The sequence below is a fragment of the Tachysurus vachellii genome, chromosome 17 (genome assembly GCF_030014155.1).
Source record: "Tachysurus vachellii isolate PV-2020 chromosome 17, HZAU_Pvac_v1, whole genome shotgun sequence".
Taxonomy (NCBI): domain Eukaryota; kingdom Metazoa; phylum Chordata; class Actinopteri; order Siluriformes; family Bagridae; genus Tachysurus; species Tachysurus vachellii.
The window spans coordinates 1,120,001-1,140,510 of NC_083476.1; the positions used below are offsets into that span (position 1 = coordinate 1,120,001).

Consider the following 20,510-nt stretch of genomic DNA (forward strand, 5'->3'; position numbering starts at 1 on the left):
AAAGTTTCATAAAATTATTAGCATTTTTCATTTTGGTTTAAAATAGAATTATTCTTAATTTTACTCTTTAACTTTAACTTAAATTTATTAATTTGTTTATTTATTTATTTATTTGATCTTTTATACTTTAAACTGGTACTTTAATTCTTTGTGTCCCTCTGTCACCGTAGACACAGACTTCTTTTCGTGATTAAAATTATAATTAATTATTTCACCTGCTGTTGCAGACAGTAGCGAGGATTTTACAGCTTTATTACATCTGAACAAATAGAACTTATTTTTATAAACACTTTAAATATTGTAGAGATGAATGTTGAATGTTTAACACGCGCGCGCACGCACACACACACACACACACACACACGTTGGACTTTTTGTGTTCAAAATGAGAGAGAACAGATCTGCAGTGTGTGTGTGTGTGTGTGTGTGTGTGTGTGTGTGTGTGTGTGTGTGTGTGTGTGGACCCGGGTTTAAGAGGACAATCAAAAGCGCTTAATGAAGGCGTTAATTAGGAAACTGAAAGCCACTAATCCCTCCTCCGTGCTCCTAATAACGGGTTTAGTTACACTCCTGTAACCTGCGATTCAGGTGCACTTTATTGGAAGAATTGAAACTTCCTCCATATGGAGCAGAATCGCGGACTTAACGCGGAACAAAAGCGCAGATCCGCAGCGCGCAGGCTTTAAAGCGGATTAACGCTCTTATCGAGACAAAACGCTTTATACTAACTGTTTGGATTTCCTTATTCCAGCTCATAATGGTCCATTAGACTCTTTCAGCTGCTCAGTGTTTATTCTCACCAGTGAAAGGGAAAAACACACAATGATGGAAGGAAAAGTGAACGATTTGATACAGTGACATTTTTTGCGCACGACATTGATCCTCATGTCCCCAAAGTCCTACTGTGGGATATTTCCTTCTGCTCTTCACTCTATTCTGTGGTCAATAAAATCACTTAGTTATGTTGTTGTTAGCAAGTAATGTTCTATAGTTACTATTAGTTACTATTAGTTACTATTAGTTACTATAATACTATAGTTATTATTTATTTATTTTTAGACGTTTAAAGAAGTTGATAAATCAGCGTCCCGCCCTTTTCTCTCCTGTCACATACATAAATATAAAAAAAAGTTCTATAATCGAAACTAAACTAAAAGTACAAAAAGGTTTTTTAAAACTTTTATAAAGTGCCAATATTCCAAGTGTCTCCCTAAAACAGACTGAATTCTCTTTTCCCGCCTCATCGACAACCATTTTTAATTCCCGATATAATTAAAATAAAGTATTAAATTGTGATTTTATGGAATGCACGTGGATATTTTTCTTACCCATTTTACAATTTGTCCTTTTTGGGGTTTTTTTTTCTGGTCTTAGTTTTTAAATTTCCATTCAGAAAACTCAATCTTAAGACTTCTGATTCTTGGATTGATTAATCTTTAACATGTAATTTAAAAAAAAAACCCAAGTAGTTTATTTCCCCTCTAATCTAAATGGTGTTATTTAATCACACATTAATCCCATGGTGTTACCTGTGTGTACTCACGTAGATCACGTGTTACCTGTGTAGGGATGTGGTATCTCAGTGGTTAAGGTGTTCGACTACTGATGGAAGGTCACTGGTTCGAATCCCAGGTCCACCAAGTTGCCACTGCAGGGCCCCTGAGCAAGGCCCTTAACCCTCAATTGCTCAGGTATATAAACTGAAAAATGTAAGTCACTCTGGATAAGAGTGTCTGCTAAATGCTGTAAATGTAATGTAAATGTGTATACTCACGTAGATCACGTGTTACCTGTGTGTACTCACGTAGCTCACGTGTTACCTGTGTGTACTCACGTAGATCACGTGCAGTTCCAGGGAATAACACACTGCATTGGACCGTCACACGTTTTTATTTTTAATAATCTCGTCAGACTCATAAGTCGAGTTTCTTTTCTCTGAACACGTACAATTTGTGTCATATTTATTTATTTATTTATTTATTTATTAAAAGACATCTTCATTAGGATTATATATGAAAATAAATAATTCCTCTTCAGCCATCACACGTGTCATGAAAGACATGGAAGATTGTGAGAGACAGAATCGTTTATTTTATCACCTAGAAATGGAGCACAATAATGTGATGAATATAAATACACACGTGGACAAAATTGTTGGCACCCTTCGGTCACTGAAAGAAAAACTCACAACGGTCACAGAAAAAAACTTTAATCTAACAAAAGTAATAATAAATAAAAATTCTATGAATGTTAACCAATGAAAGTCAGACACTGCTTTTAAACCACGCTTCAATGGAATTATTTAAATAAATAAACTCATGGAACAGGCCTAGACAAGAATGATGGTACCCCTAGAAAAGACTGAACATAATGTGACCAAAGGGACGTGTTAATTCAAGGTGTGTCCACTAATTAGCATCACAGGTGTCTACAGTCTTGTAATCAGTCAGTGAGCCTATATAATTTTGTCCACGTGTGTCTAAATGTAACCTTTGATTATTTCCAATAAAATCCGACCCCACGACACATTATAAGTGTCCGTAATCTCCTAATCTCATAAACACAGTTACTCTAACACATCATCTCACACAGCCATGCTGTAAATACTGAATAAAGTAATGACATGACTGTGGACTCAACGCTGATTTACATGGCATTTCTTTTTAAAAATAACAGATCGATTATAAACAAGTCATTTCTGCTCATAAAATTTTTTTAACTCCTGACTCGACTCATCTGCTCATGATAAAGTTCATAAACCAACCCAAACGCTTTTAGATGAAACTGTTCCTCGTCAGAACGTCATGTCTCGTCAGGACGTTACATGACGCAGCACTTCTCCTCGGCTTTGCTCTTCATCTCGTTAAACGTAGCCGTGGCTTTCTCCTTGATCTGATCCATGTCCATGTTCTGCAGGTTCTGCATCTGACCCAGAATGGAGTCCTTCTCCTCCTCCTCCGTCGCATCCTCGTCCACCATCTTCAGCAGCTCCTCTGGGACGTCCACGTCGTCTCCGGCAATCTGGATCATGTTCTCGTCCTGCTCGCTCTGACGGCATGGAGGATCATTTCAGATAAATCAGGATAACACAAAACAAACTAAGCTAAGAAAGTTCCAGAATGCTGTACAGCTGAATGAGAAATCTGGACAGACTGAAATGCTAAAGTGCTGCTGCTTCGCTCTCTTTAGGCAGACATGAAGTGAGATTTTATGCTGTACTTGATTGAAGCTTGTAACTCAGTCATTTCCAACCTCTTTCTATTAAGGATCTTTGGCTGGTTCTTTTGAATTCTGAGTTCAGCAAGTGACACCGAATCAACATGGCCGCTCACAGCATCGAGAGGAAACATACACATCACTACATCATCTAAATTTTCTGACCAGCTTGTTACTAAGAAAAGAGAAAGACGTCCATGTTTTGTTTCCCACTTTGTAGCTTGAACAAGTCTAAAATGGTAGCAAACATTACAGGTAGCTGAACGGCATTCTGGGTAATAACTGAAACTCGGCAAAATTTTTATTTCGAACGATTTATATGTACGTAAAGATTATTTCTGTGCATGTTTGATGCTGTAGATTTGATCGTTTATTCATTTGTGATGTTTTGTAAAGTGTGTGAGAAGCAGGATGTGTGTGTGTGAGTGTGTGTGTGATCTTCGGTGTCTAATCTTTAAATGAGATTTCTGTAGGTTTTTAACCTTTAGTGAAAAACAAGACATTCACTTTAAAACAGACAGGAAGTTAAATTCGTGTCTGTAAATAAAAATGAGCTTTTTTTCTGGATGGTCTTTAGTGTGCAGTAATTCCTCCTCACACTGACCTCAGGAAAGGATTAGAGCTTTAAATACGCACTAAATCTGTTCACAGGAAACAGCAAACAGACCACGACACACAACACGCTCTTATTTAACATCGATATCGTGATATAACCAGAGTTATGGAGCTGACGATGGAGGGTAAAGCCTTGAAATCATAAAGTCGTTTATTTGAGGGATCTCGGGTTTTTCTTGATACTGGGCTTGAGTTTGATCGCACATCAAAACACACGGCAAGTGAAAAGGCGGGAAAAAATTCCCTGAAAATTGTTCTGCTTGAATGCACACATCTGACTTCACACACACACACACACACACACACACACACACACACTTCAGATCAAATTTATTTGAATTCGATTAGGCACAAAACTGTCAGGATCTCATCCCGCAGCTTCACACACAGTTTCCAACTCATTTTCTACCGCTTATCTGAACTACCTCGGGTCACGGGGAGCCTGTGCCTATCTCACGCACACTGATTCACTCACACACTCACACACTACGGACAATTTTCCAGAGATGCCAATCAACCTACCATGCATGTCTTTGGACCGGGGGAGGAAACCGGAGTACCCGGAGGAAACCCCCGAGGCACGGGGAGAACATGCAAACTCCACACACACAAGGTGGAGGCGGGAATCGAACCCCGACCCTGGAGGTGTGAGGCGAACGTGCTAACCACTAAGCCACCGTGCCCCCCCCACACAGTTCATCAGTGTTTAAATGTTTATGTAGGTGATGATGAATGTGGGTGTGGACAAGGTGGAACTTGAGGAACCAGGGAGTAGATCAAAGCTCAAAGCAAACAAGAAGTGTTGTTGACGGTTCCTACCTTTGGCAGCCTGTATTTATCACGAAGACAAACCCTGAGCGTCGCCCTCTCCGCCTTCCTGTGCAGGAATTCAGCGTCTCGCTCCATCCTGAAGGTCACAACAAGGTCAATCAGATCTGGAATCAGCATCAAGTCTGATCACTTATTTCATACGTTCTGTGTGAGAACGTGTCTTCTGTTACATGATGATTCTCTCACTACAGTCGTACGATGCTGGAGATGTTTTCGAACAGATGTGTGTTTGAAGGCTTCTCCTCTCCTCCTCACAGGTTGGAGAGGCTGCAGTGTGTTTATAGCTGCTATAATGAACATCAGAACAGGAAACTGTTTCATAGATGTTCCACAACATTAAGTGTATGTATACTGTAAATGGTGAGAGGTCTGATTAAACCTCCTCCTGGTATGATGTTAGAAGACCACCCTGATCTCCACCTTGTCACTGGCAAGGCAAGGCAAGTTTATTTGTATAGCACATTTCATACACAGACGTCATTCAAAGTGCTTTACATAGAAATTAGAAAACAATTCATAAGCGAGAAAAAAAAATATATGTAAAGATAAGAAACACGATAAAATCATAATAAAAATAAAGAACAATAAAAACAAAAAAAAACAAATGTGATTTTAATAAAAACAGTTTAAAATATGTTAAAAAGAATAAAACAGGAGTAAAAGTGATTAGGATAAAAAGTGCAGTCATTGTGAAGCAGCACAGTGATCATTTAGTAAATACAGAGTTAAACAGATGTGTTTTTAATATTGATTTAAAAGTGTCTACTGTTGAAGCACATCTGATCTCTTCTGGAAGCTGATTCCAGCTATAGGTGGCGTAATAACTAAATGCTGACGCACCTTGTTTTGAGTGAACCCTCGGTATCTCTAACTGACGGAGTCGTCTGCTTGGTTTATATTCAGTTAGCATATCTGTAATGTATTTCATGTCCTAAGCCATGAAGTGATTTATAAACGAGTAACAATACTTTAAAATCTATTCTAAATGGAACTGGAAGCCAGTGTAAGGACCTGAGGACTGGAGTGATGTGCTCAGATTTATTGGTTCTGGTCAGAATTCTGGCAGCAGCGTTCTGTATGAGCTGCAGCTGTCTAATGGTCTTTTTGGGGATCCCAGTAAGGAGTCCATTGCAATAATCCACCCTGCTGGTGATGAAAGCATGGACAAGTTTCTCTAAGTCCTGTCTTGAGACAAAACATCTAATTCTGGCTCTATTTCTGAGATGGTAGTAAGCTGATTTGCTTATCGCTTTCACATGACTACTGAAATTAAGGTCAGACTCTAAAATTACACCAAGATTTCTGACTTTATTTTGTGTCTTTAGACCCCTAGAGTCAAGGTGTGTGTTAACCTTGAGAGTTTCATCTTTACTTCCGAATACAATGACTTTCGGTTTTGTCTTTGTTTAACTGGAGGAAGTTTTGACGCATCCAACTGTTAATTTCATCAATGCACTTACACAGAGAGTCAATGGGGTCACTGCTGATTATTTTCCTGTAACCGCTCAACACGCACCGTTTCATTTCTCACTAAACGTCTGACGATGAAGATGATGGCTGACTGATGGCCTCGGCTCAGGAGAGGATTAGAGAGGACGGGATTATATAACAGGGTTTAGAGTCTAATCTCACCGACAGCAAAAACATTCACATCCACATTTAAAATAGTTTTGTACGATTTTTTTTATTTTATTCGGATCTAATGATTTGCGTAATGTTAGCAGGAATAAAGAGGACTTTTTGTTGCAGAGATTAACGATAAATGCTGAAACTCCATCATCATCTTCATCATCATCATCATCATCATCATCACAGCTGGGGTTAGAGTTACAGCTGATTTATGATTTATTTAGATTTTTATAGATATTTAACTGTGTACTGACTCACTTCTCCTCCACCAGTTGTTTCTGGTACTCCTCGTATTCCTCTCTGGTCATCCCAGCCGCCGCCGCAGGGTCCTTCGGAGTTTCAGCCTCAGATTTCTCCTCTCCTCCTCCGAGTCCCATCCCTTTCAGGGGGTTCCCCACCATGGTCTTAATGAGAAACGCCATTTTCCTCTGTGACTGAGGGTCTCAGCTCCTCTTTTTTTTACAGTGAAAGGTCTTCAATCCAGCAGAGTTTGGGGATTTGTGGAGAGGACAGTGGAGAAGAACGAGAGCGAGAGAGCGAGAGAGCGAGAGAGAGAGAGAGAGAGAGAGAGAGGGGCAGGCTATAATCTGGATTAAACTACGGCTCAACTTTGGCAGATGGTTGTGTGTTTTTCTCCTCCATGACACTAAAGCACACAGACATGTTTTCCTTTTTTTGAGCTTTTCTCTCAGGTTCATCGTTTAGAAATAAAATGAAATCATGAAGACACGTGATGTAGATCAGATCAGATCCAGAACACAAAGATCTTTCAGTGGGATCTGAGTTAATGGAAATAAAATTACAGAATAAATGTAAATATTCAAAATGACATTTGAGACAGGAACAAGATGCTTTCACTGTGTAATCTGATTGAACCAGTGTGTGTGTGTGAGAGAGAGATCCAGTGTGTGTGAGTGAGTGTGAGAGAGAGACTGATCCAATATGTGTGTGTGTGTGTGTGTGTGTGCAAGAGAGAGAGAAAGAGAGAGAGACTGAACCAGTGTGTGTGAGAGAGAGCGTTTGCTTGATCCAGTGTGAGAGAGAAAGAGCAAGAGAGCCTGATCCAGTGTGTGTGTGACAGAAAGAAAGACTGATCCAGTGTGTGTGTGTGAGAGAGAGAGACTGATCCAGTGTGTGTGTGTGTGTGTGTGTGTGTGAGAGAAAGAGAGACTGATCCAGTGTGTGTGTGTGTGTGTGTGTGTGAGAGAAAGAGAGACTGATCCAGTGTGTGTGTGAGAAAGAGAGACTGATCCAGTGTGTGTGTGTGTGTGTGTGTGTGAGAGAGAAAGAGAGACTGATCCAGTGTGTGTGTGTGTGAGAGACTGATCCAGCATGCATGAGCGTGAGTGATTCTGTGTGTGTGTGTAAGACTAATAATATATATTTCTTTATATATAAACTTTATATATATTCGAGTAATTTAAGCTTCTGTAAACATTTTTAATTGGGAAACATCTGGAATAAATTCTGTCACTATTAAAGGTAAACAAAAGGATGGAGTGATGAAGTTACTGATCCCACATCAAAGAAAAAGATTGTTAATGTCTAAACATCACGACCGAAAAGCGTCAAGTCGTCTGTGCCGAAGATCCGACTGGTCCGAAGCTCTGACACTGGAGACTCCTTTAACACACTCTGCTGTGTAGAGAACATCGTGGTACATCACGTAAATGTTTTATTAGAAGAAAATTAGGAGAAAGAAATAAAATGCTAAATATATTTGTTAAAAGATAAAATATGAAGTGTAAGGAATATAATGTTTGTATAAGCTGTGACAAGTTCACAGAGGTGAGAGAAGAGCAACAATAACGAGAGAACTCGTGAGTGTGTGATTGGGTTGTTTATGGAAAAAAAAAAAAAAAAAAAAAAAGCTTCTGGACATTTTTTTTGCCAGTTTAACTACAAGGCTTCAGGAACAGACGACATTTTCCCTCTAAACAACTTCAGATATAAAGGTTGGTGTGTACAGTAGAGCGACGTCTCAGAGGGACCTCTCAGTGGTTGGTCTTCGGAAGCGAAACAGACGAAGGAAGAAATTCGGAACACAAATCGTATATATTAATACATGAAATTTAAGGGACTTCAAACCAAAACAGGAAGCAGATTCACTCATTTACAGCCTGTACAATTTGGATCAAATTAAAAAAATACTTCAGGTTTTCAAGTAGGACAACAATGTCGACTTTCCAACAAAACTAGACGACTGTGCGGCGTCTGTAAAGAGTTCATCAAAAGAATTTCTTCGCCGCTGCTTCTTGTTGGCTTCTGAGAAAGAGAGAGAGAGAGAGAGAGAGAGAGAGAGAGAGAGAGAGAGACACAGAGAGAGAGAGAGAGAGAGAGAGAGAGAGAGAGAGAGAGAGGGAGAGAGAGAGAGAGAGAGAGAGACATAGAGAAAGACGGAGAGAGAGAGACAGAGAGAGAGGGAGAGAAAGACACACACAGAGAGAGAGAGAGAGAGAGAGAGAGAGAGAGAGAGAGAGAGAGAGAGAGAGAGAGAGAGAGACACACAGAGAGAGAGACAGAGAGAGAGACAGAGAGAAAGACACAGAGAGAGAGAGAGAGAGAGAGAGAGAGAGAGAGAGAGAGAGAGAGAGAGAAAATTGTTACAGATTTTATTAACTGCATTAAAATAATCTAAAACAGAAGAAATGACTGAAATTGGATGTAAATTAAGACGATAAACAGTAAACAGTGAAAACATCCTTAATACAGAAATGTGTTGAGAAAATGTTTATTTTGTGTCTTTATGGAACAGATAATAGAGTGAATCAGTAAACGTGTACATTAGACATTTCTCACTCTGTGCTGAGGGAATCTGCTGCTTCGATTTCTATCTAAAAATAGTTCTTGACAGCAAAAGAAACTCACTTGTAAATGACGTATCCGAAGAAGATCAGAGTCTGAACGACGATGAAGACGACGAAGTGCACGGTGGAGAGACAGGGTGGAGGAGGAGGAGGCTCAGGACAGTTCTGCTTCTCTGCTGGAGCCTGAGGACAAAACACAGTAAAGTAATGACTCTCAGTGACCTCACAGCACAGAGCAGCACAGACACACACAGCACAGCACAGACAAACACAACACAACACAACACAACACAGACAAACACAGACAACACAGCACAACACAGCACAGACAAACACAGACACAGCACAGACAAACACAACACAACACAACACAGACAAACACAGACAAACACAGACAACACAGCACAACACAGCACAGACAAACACAGACACAGCACAGACAAACACAACACAACACAACACAGACAAACACAGAAACACAGACAACACATCACAGACAAACACAGACACAGCACAGACAAACACAACACAGACACACAGCACAGCACAGACACACACAACACAGCACAGACACACACAACACAACAGCACAGACACACAGCACAGCACAGACAAACACAACACAGCACAGACAAACACAGACAACACAGCACTGACAAGCACAGACAAACACAGACAGCACAGACACACACAACACAACAGCACAGACACACACAACACAACACAGCACAGACACACACACACCACAGCACAGACACACACACCACAGCACAGACACACACACCACAGCACAGCAGACACACACACCACAGCGCAGCACAGCACAGACACACACAACACAGCACAACACAGCGCAGCACAGCACAGACACACACAACACAGCACAGACACACACAACACAGCACAGCCACACACAACACAAACACACGAGTTTCTCTAGCTGTGTTTATAATGTAACAAAATGCCCCTTTTTAATTTAATATTCTAATTTATAATTTTAATGTTATTATTTTTAACGCCACAGTATGAATTATTTTGAATAATCAGCTTGTGCTCATGTACAATATCTGCAGAAATATTATCTATTCTTTTTGTTTTTATATTTCATTTTATTTTGTTTATTACAAAATGAAATTAAACATTTTCCTTTCGTTAAAGCTTTTAATAAACGTTTCAATTCTATTATGAGCTCCTATTAATTATTCTACATGAATGTGTGTTGATCATGTTGACTGTGTGTGTGGACCGGTGTTGAGCTCACCACGTTTCTCTGGATGATGTGCTCGATGTTCCTCTTGACGACGTGCAGATGCTCTTTGATATCGTTAAAGTGTTGGATTGACTCGTACGTCCCCAAAGCTCCGGCGTTTCCCTGCTGTGCTGCGCTCAGCTGCTGCAGCGACGCTGAAAAACTGTTTCTATTGAACAAACACAATATTAAACAGCTTTAGATTAATATATACGTATATAAATAATATAATCATAATAATAAACACTTTATATATAAACCAGTTAATGAAATAATGTAATCATTTATCTCAGAATTTTATACCAAGCTTCTCCTTTAGTAGAAAAATAAACTTTTATGAAAAACCTTTATTTAAGCATAAAGTTTTATGCTTTACATAAATGATGAAACGAGGCAGTTTTCAGCGCCTCTAGTGGCCAAACCGCGTCACTGCAGCGAGACGCTCAAACCTTAATACAGTGAAGAGAAATACTTTAAATGTAAATCAAATGAAAATATCACAGCATGTTTTCTCTGATCTAATCCTCTAATCCTTCACCACCTCGCACACACAAAATATTCCCGACATCCACCTTAAAATTAGACGGCTAAATTAATCCCTCGGCAAACCCCAACTCTTCTTCTGAACGTATTGCACGCAAAAAGATTTGGATGTAAAGAGATTCGAAGCCAAAGCCGTTCCTCTGAGATTTCAGACTATGTTTCAGACAATAGATTAACTCGGCGTCAGAAGCTTAACTACAGATGATTTATTTTGCTAATCTGTACAAGACCGAATAATTCAAACAATATGAAGCGGATTTAACCCAAAAGAGCAAACCTCTGCTCTGAGACTAACAACTCGCACGCTGTAGCTACGCCGCGAGTCTGTTAACGCATCAGTGTGAAAAACTACGTTAGACTTCGTGATAGCTACGTGATAGCTCAAATGATAGTAACAATCCAAGCAAACTGAACTAGCGACGTACTCTGGCCTCGTACACAGCTTTATTATTTCTTTGTAATTCTTCCGTTACAGCGTTATATAAGTTTTCTCTCTGTTTTGTGCCTCAAACTAATCTTAGGTAGAAGTTCAGGCCGCACACGTCGTAGGGATTGTCTGAGGAATTATTCGAGATGTTTGGAGCTCATTTGCACAGAAAGAAAAAAAAAAAAACTTGCAGTAAATGTTGCTGAAACTGTGGCTCATTGTTGTACAGCACTAACGTCAATGAGCTACAACTCAGCATCGGTAGGGAACAGTCATCATCATCATCATCATCATCATCATCATCATCAGCAGGTCAGAGCAACCTGAATGTGAAAGTGAATGCGAGGGGGAGACGAGCTCCAGGACTGCAGCCACCCAGCAGGGGGTCACTGGGGTTTATTATTCAGGGCACGTGGGGGAGAAGGTGATAGCCGTGTATCTGTGTGTGTGTGGAGGAGGATTTCACTTGAGGAAGTGATTAACGCTGGATTACTCACTGAGCTTAGACACCTCAGCTGTTGGTTTTAAGGGAGATTTATGGCATTTGTGCAAGTGCAGTCGTGTAAGTGCAGTCGTGTAAGTGCAGTCGTGTTAAGCATTTGTGCAAGTGCAGTCGTGTAAGTGCAGTCGTGTAAGTGCAGTCGTGTTAAGCATTTGTGCAAGTGCAGTCGTGTAAGTGCAGTCGTGTAAGTGCAGTCGTGTTAAGCATTTGTGCAAGTGCAGTCGTGTAAGTGCAGTCGTGTAAGTGCAGTCGTGTAAGTGCAGTCGTGTAAGTGCAGTCGTGTAAGTGCAGTCGTGTTAAGCATTTGTGCAAGTGCAGTCGTGTAAGTGCAGTCGTGTAAGTGCATTCGTGTTAAGCATTTGTGCAAGTGCAGTCATGTAAGTGCAGTCGTGTAAGTGCAGTCGTGTAAGTGCAGTCGTGTAAGTGCAGTCGCGTAAGTGCAGTCGTGTTAAGCATTTGTGCAAGTGCAGTCGTGCAAGTGCAGTCGTGCAAGTGCAGTCATGTAAATGCAGTCGTGTTAAGCATTTGTGCAAGAGCAGTCGCGTAAGTGCAGTCGTGTTAAGCATTTGTGCAAGTGCAGTCGTGCAAGTGCAGTCGTGCAAGTGCAGTCGTGCAAGTGCAGTCGCGCAAGTGCAGTCGCGCAAGTGCAGTCGTGTTAAGCATTTGTGCAAGTGCAGTCGTGTAAGTGCAGTCGTGTAAGTGCAGTCGTGTAAGTGCAGTCGTGTAAGTGCAGTCGTGTAAGTGCAGTCGTGTTGCTGGAGTCAGTACATGTCGTTACACTCACCTTAACTCGTTGAGGTTGCGCAGGACTTCCTGCTGGTTCGTGATGATTATTTCCTGACTCGGACCCTAAATAAACATTAAGTTATTTTATGACTCTAACACAACATTTTATTTATCTGGGTCTGGGTCTGGTCTGGTCTGGTCTGGGTCTGGGTCTGGGTCTGGGTCTGGGTCTGGTCTGGTCTGGTCTGGTCTGGTCTGGTCCTACCTGCCCCGTCTCGTGTCCCGAGCGTTTGGAGATCTCCTCGGTGATGACGGAGACGTAGCGGCGCTGCTCGTCCAGGATCATAGCCAGCTGCCGGTTCAGCTGTTTAATCTCCAGGTGGATTTGATTCTGACCCTCGAACACCTGACGGATCTCACGGTCACTCACGCTTTCGTACAGATCCTCCACTGAGGAAGAGGAGAAGTTAGAACAGAAACATCAGATGCAGAAACAGTACGCAAAACACCCCGTAAAAATACGACATGACACGGAGACATTACAGGATGAGGACATAACACACACACGACACAGTGTACAGGTGTAAAACACACACACGACACAGTGTACAGGTGTAAAACACACACACGACACAGCGTACAGGTGTAAAACACACACACCAAAAAAAAGTCAAAAGAAGCAAATGCATGAGGGTGTGTGTTTTACACCTGTACACTGTGTCGTGTGTGTTTTACACCTGTACACTGTGTCGTGTGTGTTTTACACCTGTACACTGTGTCGTGTGTGTTTTACACCTGTACACTGTGTCGTGTGTGTGTGTGTGTTTTACACCTGTACACTGTGTCGTGTGTGTGTGTGTTTTACACCTGTACACTGTGTCGTGTGTGTGTGTGTTTTACACCTGTACACTGTGTCGTGTGTGTGTGTTTTACACCTGTACACTGTGTCGTGTGTGCGTGTGTGTGTTTTACACCTGTACACTGTGTCGTGTGTGCGTGTGTGTGTTTTACACCTGTACACTGTGTCGTGTGTGCGTGTGTTTTACACCTGTACACTGTGTCGTGTGTGCGTGTGTTTTACACCTGTACACTGTGTCGTGTGTGCGTGTGTTTTACACCTGTACACTGTGTCGTGTGTGCGTGTGTTTTACACCTGTACACTGTGTCGTGTGTGCGTGTGTTTTACACCTGTACACTGTGTCGTGTGTGCGTGTGTTTTACACCTGTACACTGTGTCGTGTGTGCGTGTGTTTTACACCTGTACACTGTGTCGTGTGTGCGTGTGTTTTACACCTGTACACTGTGTCGTGTGTGCGTGTGTTTTACACCTGTACACTGTGTCGTGTGTGCGTGTGTTTTACACCTGTACACTGTGTCGTGTGTGCGTGTGTTTTACACCTGTACACTGTGTCGTGTGTGTGTGTGTTTTACACCTGTACACTGTGTCGTGTGTGTGTGTGTTTTACACCTGTACACTGTGTCGTGTGTGTGTGTGTTTTACACCTGTACACTGTGTCGTGTGTGTGTGTGTTTTACACCTGTACACTGTGTCGTGTGTGTGTGTTTTACACCTGTACACTGTGTCGTGTGTGTTTTACACCTGTACACTGTGTCGTGTGTGCGTGTGTGTGTTTTACACCTGTACACTGTGTCGTGTGTGCGTGTGTTTTACACCTGTACACTGTGTCGTGTGTGTGTGTGTTTTACACCTGTACACTGTGTCGTGTGTGTTTTACACCTGTACACTGTGTCGTGTGTGTTTTACACCTGTACACTGTGTCGTGTGTGTGTGTGTGTTTTACACCTGTACACTGTGTCGTGTGTGTGTGTGTTTTACACCTGTACACTGTGTCGTGTGTGTGTGTGTTTTACACCTGTACAATGTGTCGTGTGTGTGTGTGTTTTACACCTGTACACTGTGTCGTGTGTGTGTGTGTGTTTTACACCTGTACACTGTGTCGTGTGTGTGTGTGTGTTTTACACCTGTACACTGTGTCGTGTGTGTGTGTGTGTTTTACACCTGTACACTGTGTCGTGTGTGTGTGTGTTTTACACCTGTACACTGTGTCGTGTGTGTGTGTGTTTTACACCTGTACACTGTGTCGTGTGTGTGTGTGTTTTACACCTGTACACTGTGTCGTGTGTGTGTGTTTTATACCTGTACACTGTGTCGTGTGTGTGTGTGTTTTACACCTGTACACTGTGTCGTGTGTGTGTGTGTTTTACACCTGTACACTGTGTCGTGTGTGTGTGTGTTTTACACCTGTACACTGTGTCGTGTGTGTGTGTTTTACACCTGTACACTGTGTCGTGTGTGTGTGTGTTTTACACCTGTACACTGTGTCGTGTGTGTGTGTGTTTTACACCTGTACACTGTGTCGTGTGTGTGTGTGTTTTACACCTGTACACTGTGTCGTGTGTGCGTCACTACTGAATCTTTCTTTCTTAATTTTTCTCTAATTTGTCCAACACGTCCTCACAGAGAGGCTGGAGTTGGAGTGTGTGTGTGTGTGTGTGTGTGTGTGTGTCTCACAGGGCTGCCCATGGACGTCAGGGTGCTCCTTCTGAAACTCTTCTTTCTTTTTGTCCAGCTCTTGTTGGAAATTCTGAAATTCCTCCTGGTACTTGTCCTGCTCTTCTTTGGGAATCTCTTGTTCAGGTGGAGGCTTCGCAAAAAAAAAAAAAGAGAGAAAAGAAAGAAACAAAACACATTCAGAGCATAATGGGAGGCCTAGTGTACCTACCACACACACACACACACACACACACACACACACATACATACATACACACACACACACACACCAATTACAACCCACAAAAGAATGGAGTAATTGGTGAACACTTATGAAAGGACTGAAGGTTTTTTCTAACGTAGCTTAAGTGTGCAGACAAGTTGTGGGTGTGTGTGTGGTGTGTGTGTGTGTGTGTGTGTGTGTGTGTGTTGAAGAAAAAAAAAGTACTAAAAGTGAAAGTGTACCAGGTTCTGTCCGGGCTCGGTTAATCTGTACAGCAGAAACGACTGGACATCATGATCATCTGTAACAAATAAATGAAACATTTTTTATATGGTATGGCAAAAAAAAAAAATAAAATAAAATAAAAAAAATAAAACCTAATAAAATTAAAAAATTAATAAATAAATAATGACATTATTTTTTATAATTAATAAAGAATTTAAAATGTTTTTAATTTAAAACATTGTTTAAAAATGACTACAGTAAACTGTTTACAGTGTAAACCAGTATGATTAGACAAAAAAAAAATTAGTCTTTTAGTCCTCAGACCTGCGAGTCCTCCTGTAGCAGCTGAAATCCCAAAATATCCTGCAGATGGAATGATCATGTTTTCCACTTTGGTACAGAACTCATAATCGTCTTTCCCTGGCGTGAATCCGTTATTGATCAAAATCTGGAAAGACGTTTAGTGAGAACAGACGGCAGTTTTCCAGGCTGTAAGATTTATTTTTGCCAAAACGTGATCAAATATCACACCTTTATTCCCTCTGAAAACATTTATCAGAACAGATTTAAAATAGAATCCACACTGAATAGGCCACGCCCACAATCGTGTACTCGTTCTAGAGTGTGTTCAGGATTAAATTAGAAATTTCTGACCTGAAGTCAATTCCAACTGAAAAACTTGTTACCGTTAACGTCTTCTTGTAGTAGATGATTTTGGCTCGGATAGGATACGGTTTATTCCTGAAGTCTCGGAGGCAGGTGCCCAGGGCTTGGGTCGAACCATCACTGTGTGTGAGGGGGAGGAAGGAGGGGTTAATGAAACAAACCCAGAAATCAAGACACTAAGATCCGTGAGGGACGTGTTCCTTTGTTCAGACTGATTGTTAAATATTTAATCAGCACTTAAGTGATTCTCTCTCTCTCTCTCTCTCTCTCTCTCTCTCTCTCACACATGCGCACACACACACCATAAAACTACTGGTGTTTACTTACTTCTGATGATCGTAAACAAGCTTGCCGTTGTTTCCCACCACAAGGACGGCTGGATTATTTTTCTAAAATACAAACCAAGAGGAAATAATAAAACACTGTGTGTGTGTGTGTGTCTGTCTGTGTGTGTGTGTGTGTCTGTCTGTGTGTGTGTCTGTCTGTCTGTGTGTGTGTCTGTCTGTGTGTGTGTGTGTGTGTCTGTCTGTCTGTGTGTGTCTGTCTGTCTGTCTGTCTGTCTGTCTGTCTGTCTGTGTGTGTGTGCGTGCCTGTCTGTCTGTGTGTGCGTGTCTGTCTGTGTGTGCGTGTCTGTCTGTCTGTGTGTGCGTGTCTGTCTGTCTGTGTGTGCGTGTCTGTCTGTCTGTGTGTGTGTGCGTGCGTGTCTGTCTGTCTGTCTGTCTGTCTGTGTGTGTCTGTGTGTGTGTGTGTGTGTGTGTCTGTGTGTGTGGGTGTGTCTGTCTGGGTATGTCTGTCTGTCTGTCTTTGTGTGTGTGTGTCTGTCTGTCTGTGTGTCTGTCTGTCTGGGTATGTGTGTCTGTCTGTGTGTGTGTCTGTCTGTGTGTGTGTCTGTCTGTCTGCGTCTGTCTGTCCGTCCGTCCGTGTCGGGGTGTGTCTGTCCGTCCGTGTGGGGATGTGTCTGTCTGTCTGTCTGTCTGTCTGTGTGTGTGTGTGGGGGTGTGTCTGTCTGTCTGTGTGCATGTCTGTCTGTCTGTCTGTCTGTGTGTGTGCGTGTCTGTCTGTCGGTCTGTGTGTGTGCGTGTCTGTCTGTCTGTCTGTGTGTGCGTGTCTGTCTGTCTGTCTGTGTGTGCGTGTCTGTCTGTCTGTCTGTGTGTGCGTGTCTGTCTGTCTGTCTGTGTGTGTCTGTGTGTCTGTCTGTGTGTGTGGGTGTGTCTGTCTGGGTATGTCTGTCTGTCTGTCTGTGTGTCTGTCTGTCTGTCTTTGTGTGTGTGTCTGTCTGTCTGTGTGTCTGTCTGTCTGTGTGTGGGTGTGTCTGTCTGGGTATGTGTGTCTGTCTGTGTGTGTGTCTGTCTGTCTGCGTCTGTCTGTCCGTCCGTCCGTGTCGGGGTGTGTCTGTCCGTCCGTGTGGGGATGTGTCTGTCTGTGTGTGTGTGTGTGTGTGTGTGTGTGTGTGTGTCTGTCTGTCTGTCTGTCTGTCTGTCCGTCCGTGTGGGGGTGTGTCTGCCTGCCTGCCTGCCTTCCTGCGTGCGTGTCTTTATAGTACGTCTATTTAACTCCGTTACAGTGAGTGAAATACATTGTGGAGTCCAAACCAACCTTCCCATCATTGTCAAAAGAGTCAAAGAAAATTCCCACGCCGTTCCACTGATCAGCAGCTCCATACACAGGACCCTCCAGACCCTGATTCACCGTGTACCATATGGCCTACACAAAACACACACAGCTTTAGCACACACACACACACACACACCACCAACCATCTGACGATTCCTGTCCTCGAAGCATCATTTATATTTTTTTTTACTGTACCAGTCCGTCAGCTCCGGTTCTCCCTCGTCCAGATATACGGAACGCCACCTCGGCCTCCCAGTTGTCGAAGTTCACTGGACTTTTGGACCAAACTGAGCCTCTCTGACTGCGTAGAGACGGAGTGATCCGGATCTGATCGGCACTCGGGATGGCATCTGGGGATAAAAAAGAAGTCAGGCTGAAATTAGAGCAGCAAACTTCAGAAAATGTAGTCATTAAACTGGCTTTAACTCTTCTGATCACATTCTTAGAACAAAACAAACAAAAAAAAAAAATGCATTGATGCTTTTCATGTCACACAAACGCTACGTTTATGATGTTTTTTATACCTGTGTGAGACACTGATGCAGTTTATCATCAATCTCTCTGAAAAATGTAAACATGACATCTTCACGTCATAGCCGTAGTGCTTATTTTCATACGAACACTGGATTTGGGGGTCAGTAATGCGTGTGTGAACCTTATCTGTAAACGGTCAGGTCGTCAGCACCTGTAGTGCGATTCGAGTCGAGGCGAGTCAGTGTTTGAGATTCACTCTCAGCTTTTAGTGAGAATGTGGGACGTGTCGCAACAAAGACCTTTACCCCACAGGAACTCTGTCTCTGCTTTTAACTCTTTACTACACACAGCTAATGAAAAAGAAAAGGAAATAAAGCACTCAGAGGAAGCATTTTAACGTATGAAGCACAGATACAGACTTTGAGTGTTTGGTACTCTGTGCCCTAACCTTCTAGCTGCACTCGCTGTGCTACATCCTTATAGTAAAGCTGAAACATTTCACTTTGCATTTCTCTCCTGAGATGTAAGATCAGTAAATACATCTGTGCACGATGCCTCCACAACTCTGCTGAATCTTATATTCTGAATTCTGATTGGTCGAAAGGTTCGTTCGTTTTCTAGACCAACTGCTTAAGACGACGGGCTTAATATCACGGGCTTATATTAAAACTTTACACTATTTCTATAACATCAGCTCATTCACAGGGAGCTTGTATTTGTTCAGTGGGTGTGTGTACGTGTGTGTATGTGTGTGTAAATCTTATCATATATTAATGTGTACGTGTGTGTATAAATCTTATCATATATTAATATGATAAGGTGTGTGTGTGTGAGTGTGTGTGTGTGTGAGTGTGTGTGTGTGTGTAAATCTTATCATATATTACGCTAACTGTTATAAAAACTGTTGCATTGCTGATTCAGCAAACTACTGGTATTTGTAGGCAGAACAAATTCTGTCTATATATTATTATAATTATTAGAATAAAGTTTAAAGCAGAAAAAGTCAGGGTGAACTTGTTTAACTTAGTGCGCATGCGCAGTCCCAAACTGCCAGCATCCTCTCATCTCCTTCTCTCAGTTCATTGTGAAAGTTTGAGTTAGTTTTTGGACGCGAGCTCCGTGTAGTTTGTGAGTAAACAGGCGTGTTGTGGTGATGAGGAGCAGCCATGATGAAGTTAAAGCCACAGGAGAGAGAACTTACTGCCCGTGTGAACCCAAAACGGGATCATTCCGTCGCTCTGAGTCAGGTGAGGACCTTTAAAGCTGTATTTGTACTCGAATCGGCGATGTGGCGGCTCCTCGGTTACCGTTTCTCCCCGAACGGAGCAGTGAAACAGCGCTGACACGAGGAGCAGAAATCTCTGTGCAGCCCGGAGCTTCTCCATGGACACCGCCATGTTTACGGACCTGTTTGGCTGCTGACGCGCGCACGGCATGACGGGAAACACCCAAAGGGCCAACAGGGCGCTCTCTGATTGGACGGAGGCGAGCGCGCGCATTGAATTCTGCCGAATGGTTACGTGTACATTTCATTCTGAGTTCTATCTGTTTTATATAGCTAAATATATATATATATATAATATAATATAAAAATATAGTATAATATAATGTTATTATAAAATAATATAATATAGTATAATATAATATAATATAATATAATATAATATAATATTATAATATAGTATAATATAATATAATATAATAAAATATAGTATAATATAATATAATAAAATATAGTATAATATAATTAATATAATATAGTATAATATAATATAATATAATATAGTATAATATAATATAATATAATATAGTATAATATAATATAATATAATATAATGTAATATAATATTATAATATAGTATAATATAATATAATTAATATAATATAGTATAATCTGCCTTGATGCCCGATGACGCCTGAGATAGGCACAGGCTCCCCGTGACCCGAGGTAGTTCGGATAAGCGGTAGAAGATGAGTGAGTGAGTGAGTAGTATAATCTAATATAATATAGTATAATATGATATAATATAAATATAATAATATATAATATAATATAATATAATATAATATAATATAATATAGTATAATATAATTAATATAATATAGTATTCTCTGCCTTGATGCCCGATGACGCCTGAGATAGGCACAGGCTCCCCGTGACCCGAGGTAGTTCGGATAAGCGGTAGAAGATGAATGAATGAATATATAATATAATATAATATAATATAATATAATATAATATAATATA

At 41.3% G+C, this 20,510-nt stretch overlaps 2 protein-coding genes across 2 annotated transcripts; both read right to left on the reverse strand.

Annotated features, from left to right (window-relative positions):
• Positions 1–2,080: 2,080 nt before the first annotated feature.
• On the reverse strand, positions 2,081–6,809 carry cplx4a (complexin 4a). The gene is made up of 3 exons (XM_060891072.1): positions 6,550–6,809; positions 4,651–4,738; positions 2,081–3,048 (listed from the first exon to the last, which is right to left on the reverse strand). Exons 1-3 carry the CDS (start codon positions 6,711–6,713, stop codon positions 2,821–2,823), a joined length of 480 nt encoding a protein of 159 aa, XP_060747055.1. The 5' UTR covers positions 6,714–6,809; the 3' UTR covers positions 2,081–2,820.
• A 901-nt stretch (positions 6,810–7,710) lies between these two features.
• lman1 (lectin, mannose-binding, 1) lies at positions 7,711–19,694 on the reverse strand. The gene is made up of 13 exons (XM_060891141.1): positions 19,464–19,694; positions 17,984–18,138; positions 17,771–17,878; positions 16,502–16,563; positions 16,195–16,294; positions 15,833–15,956; positions 15,526–15,584; positions 15,079–15,211; positions 12,811–12,995; positions 12,604–12,668; positions 10,360–10,516; positions 9,160–9,281; positions 7,711–8,556 (listed from the first exon to the last, which is right to left on the reverse strand). The coding sequence occupies exons 1-13, from the start codon at positions 19,657–19,659 to the stop codon at positions 8,520–8,522; spliced, it is 1,503 nt and encodes a 500-aa protein (XP_060747124.1). The 5' UTR covers positions 19,660–19,694; the 3' UTR covers positions 7,711–8,519.
• Between the last annotated feature and the right edge of the window lie 816 nt (positions 19,695–20,510).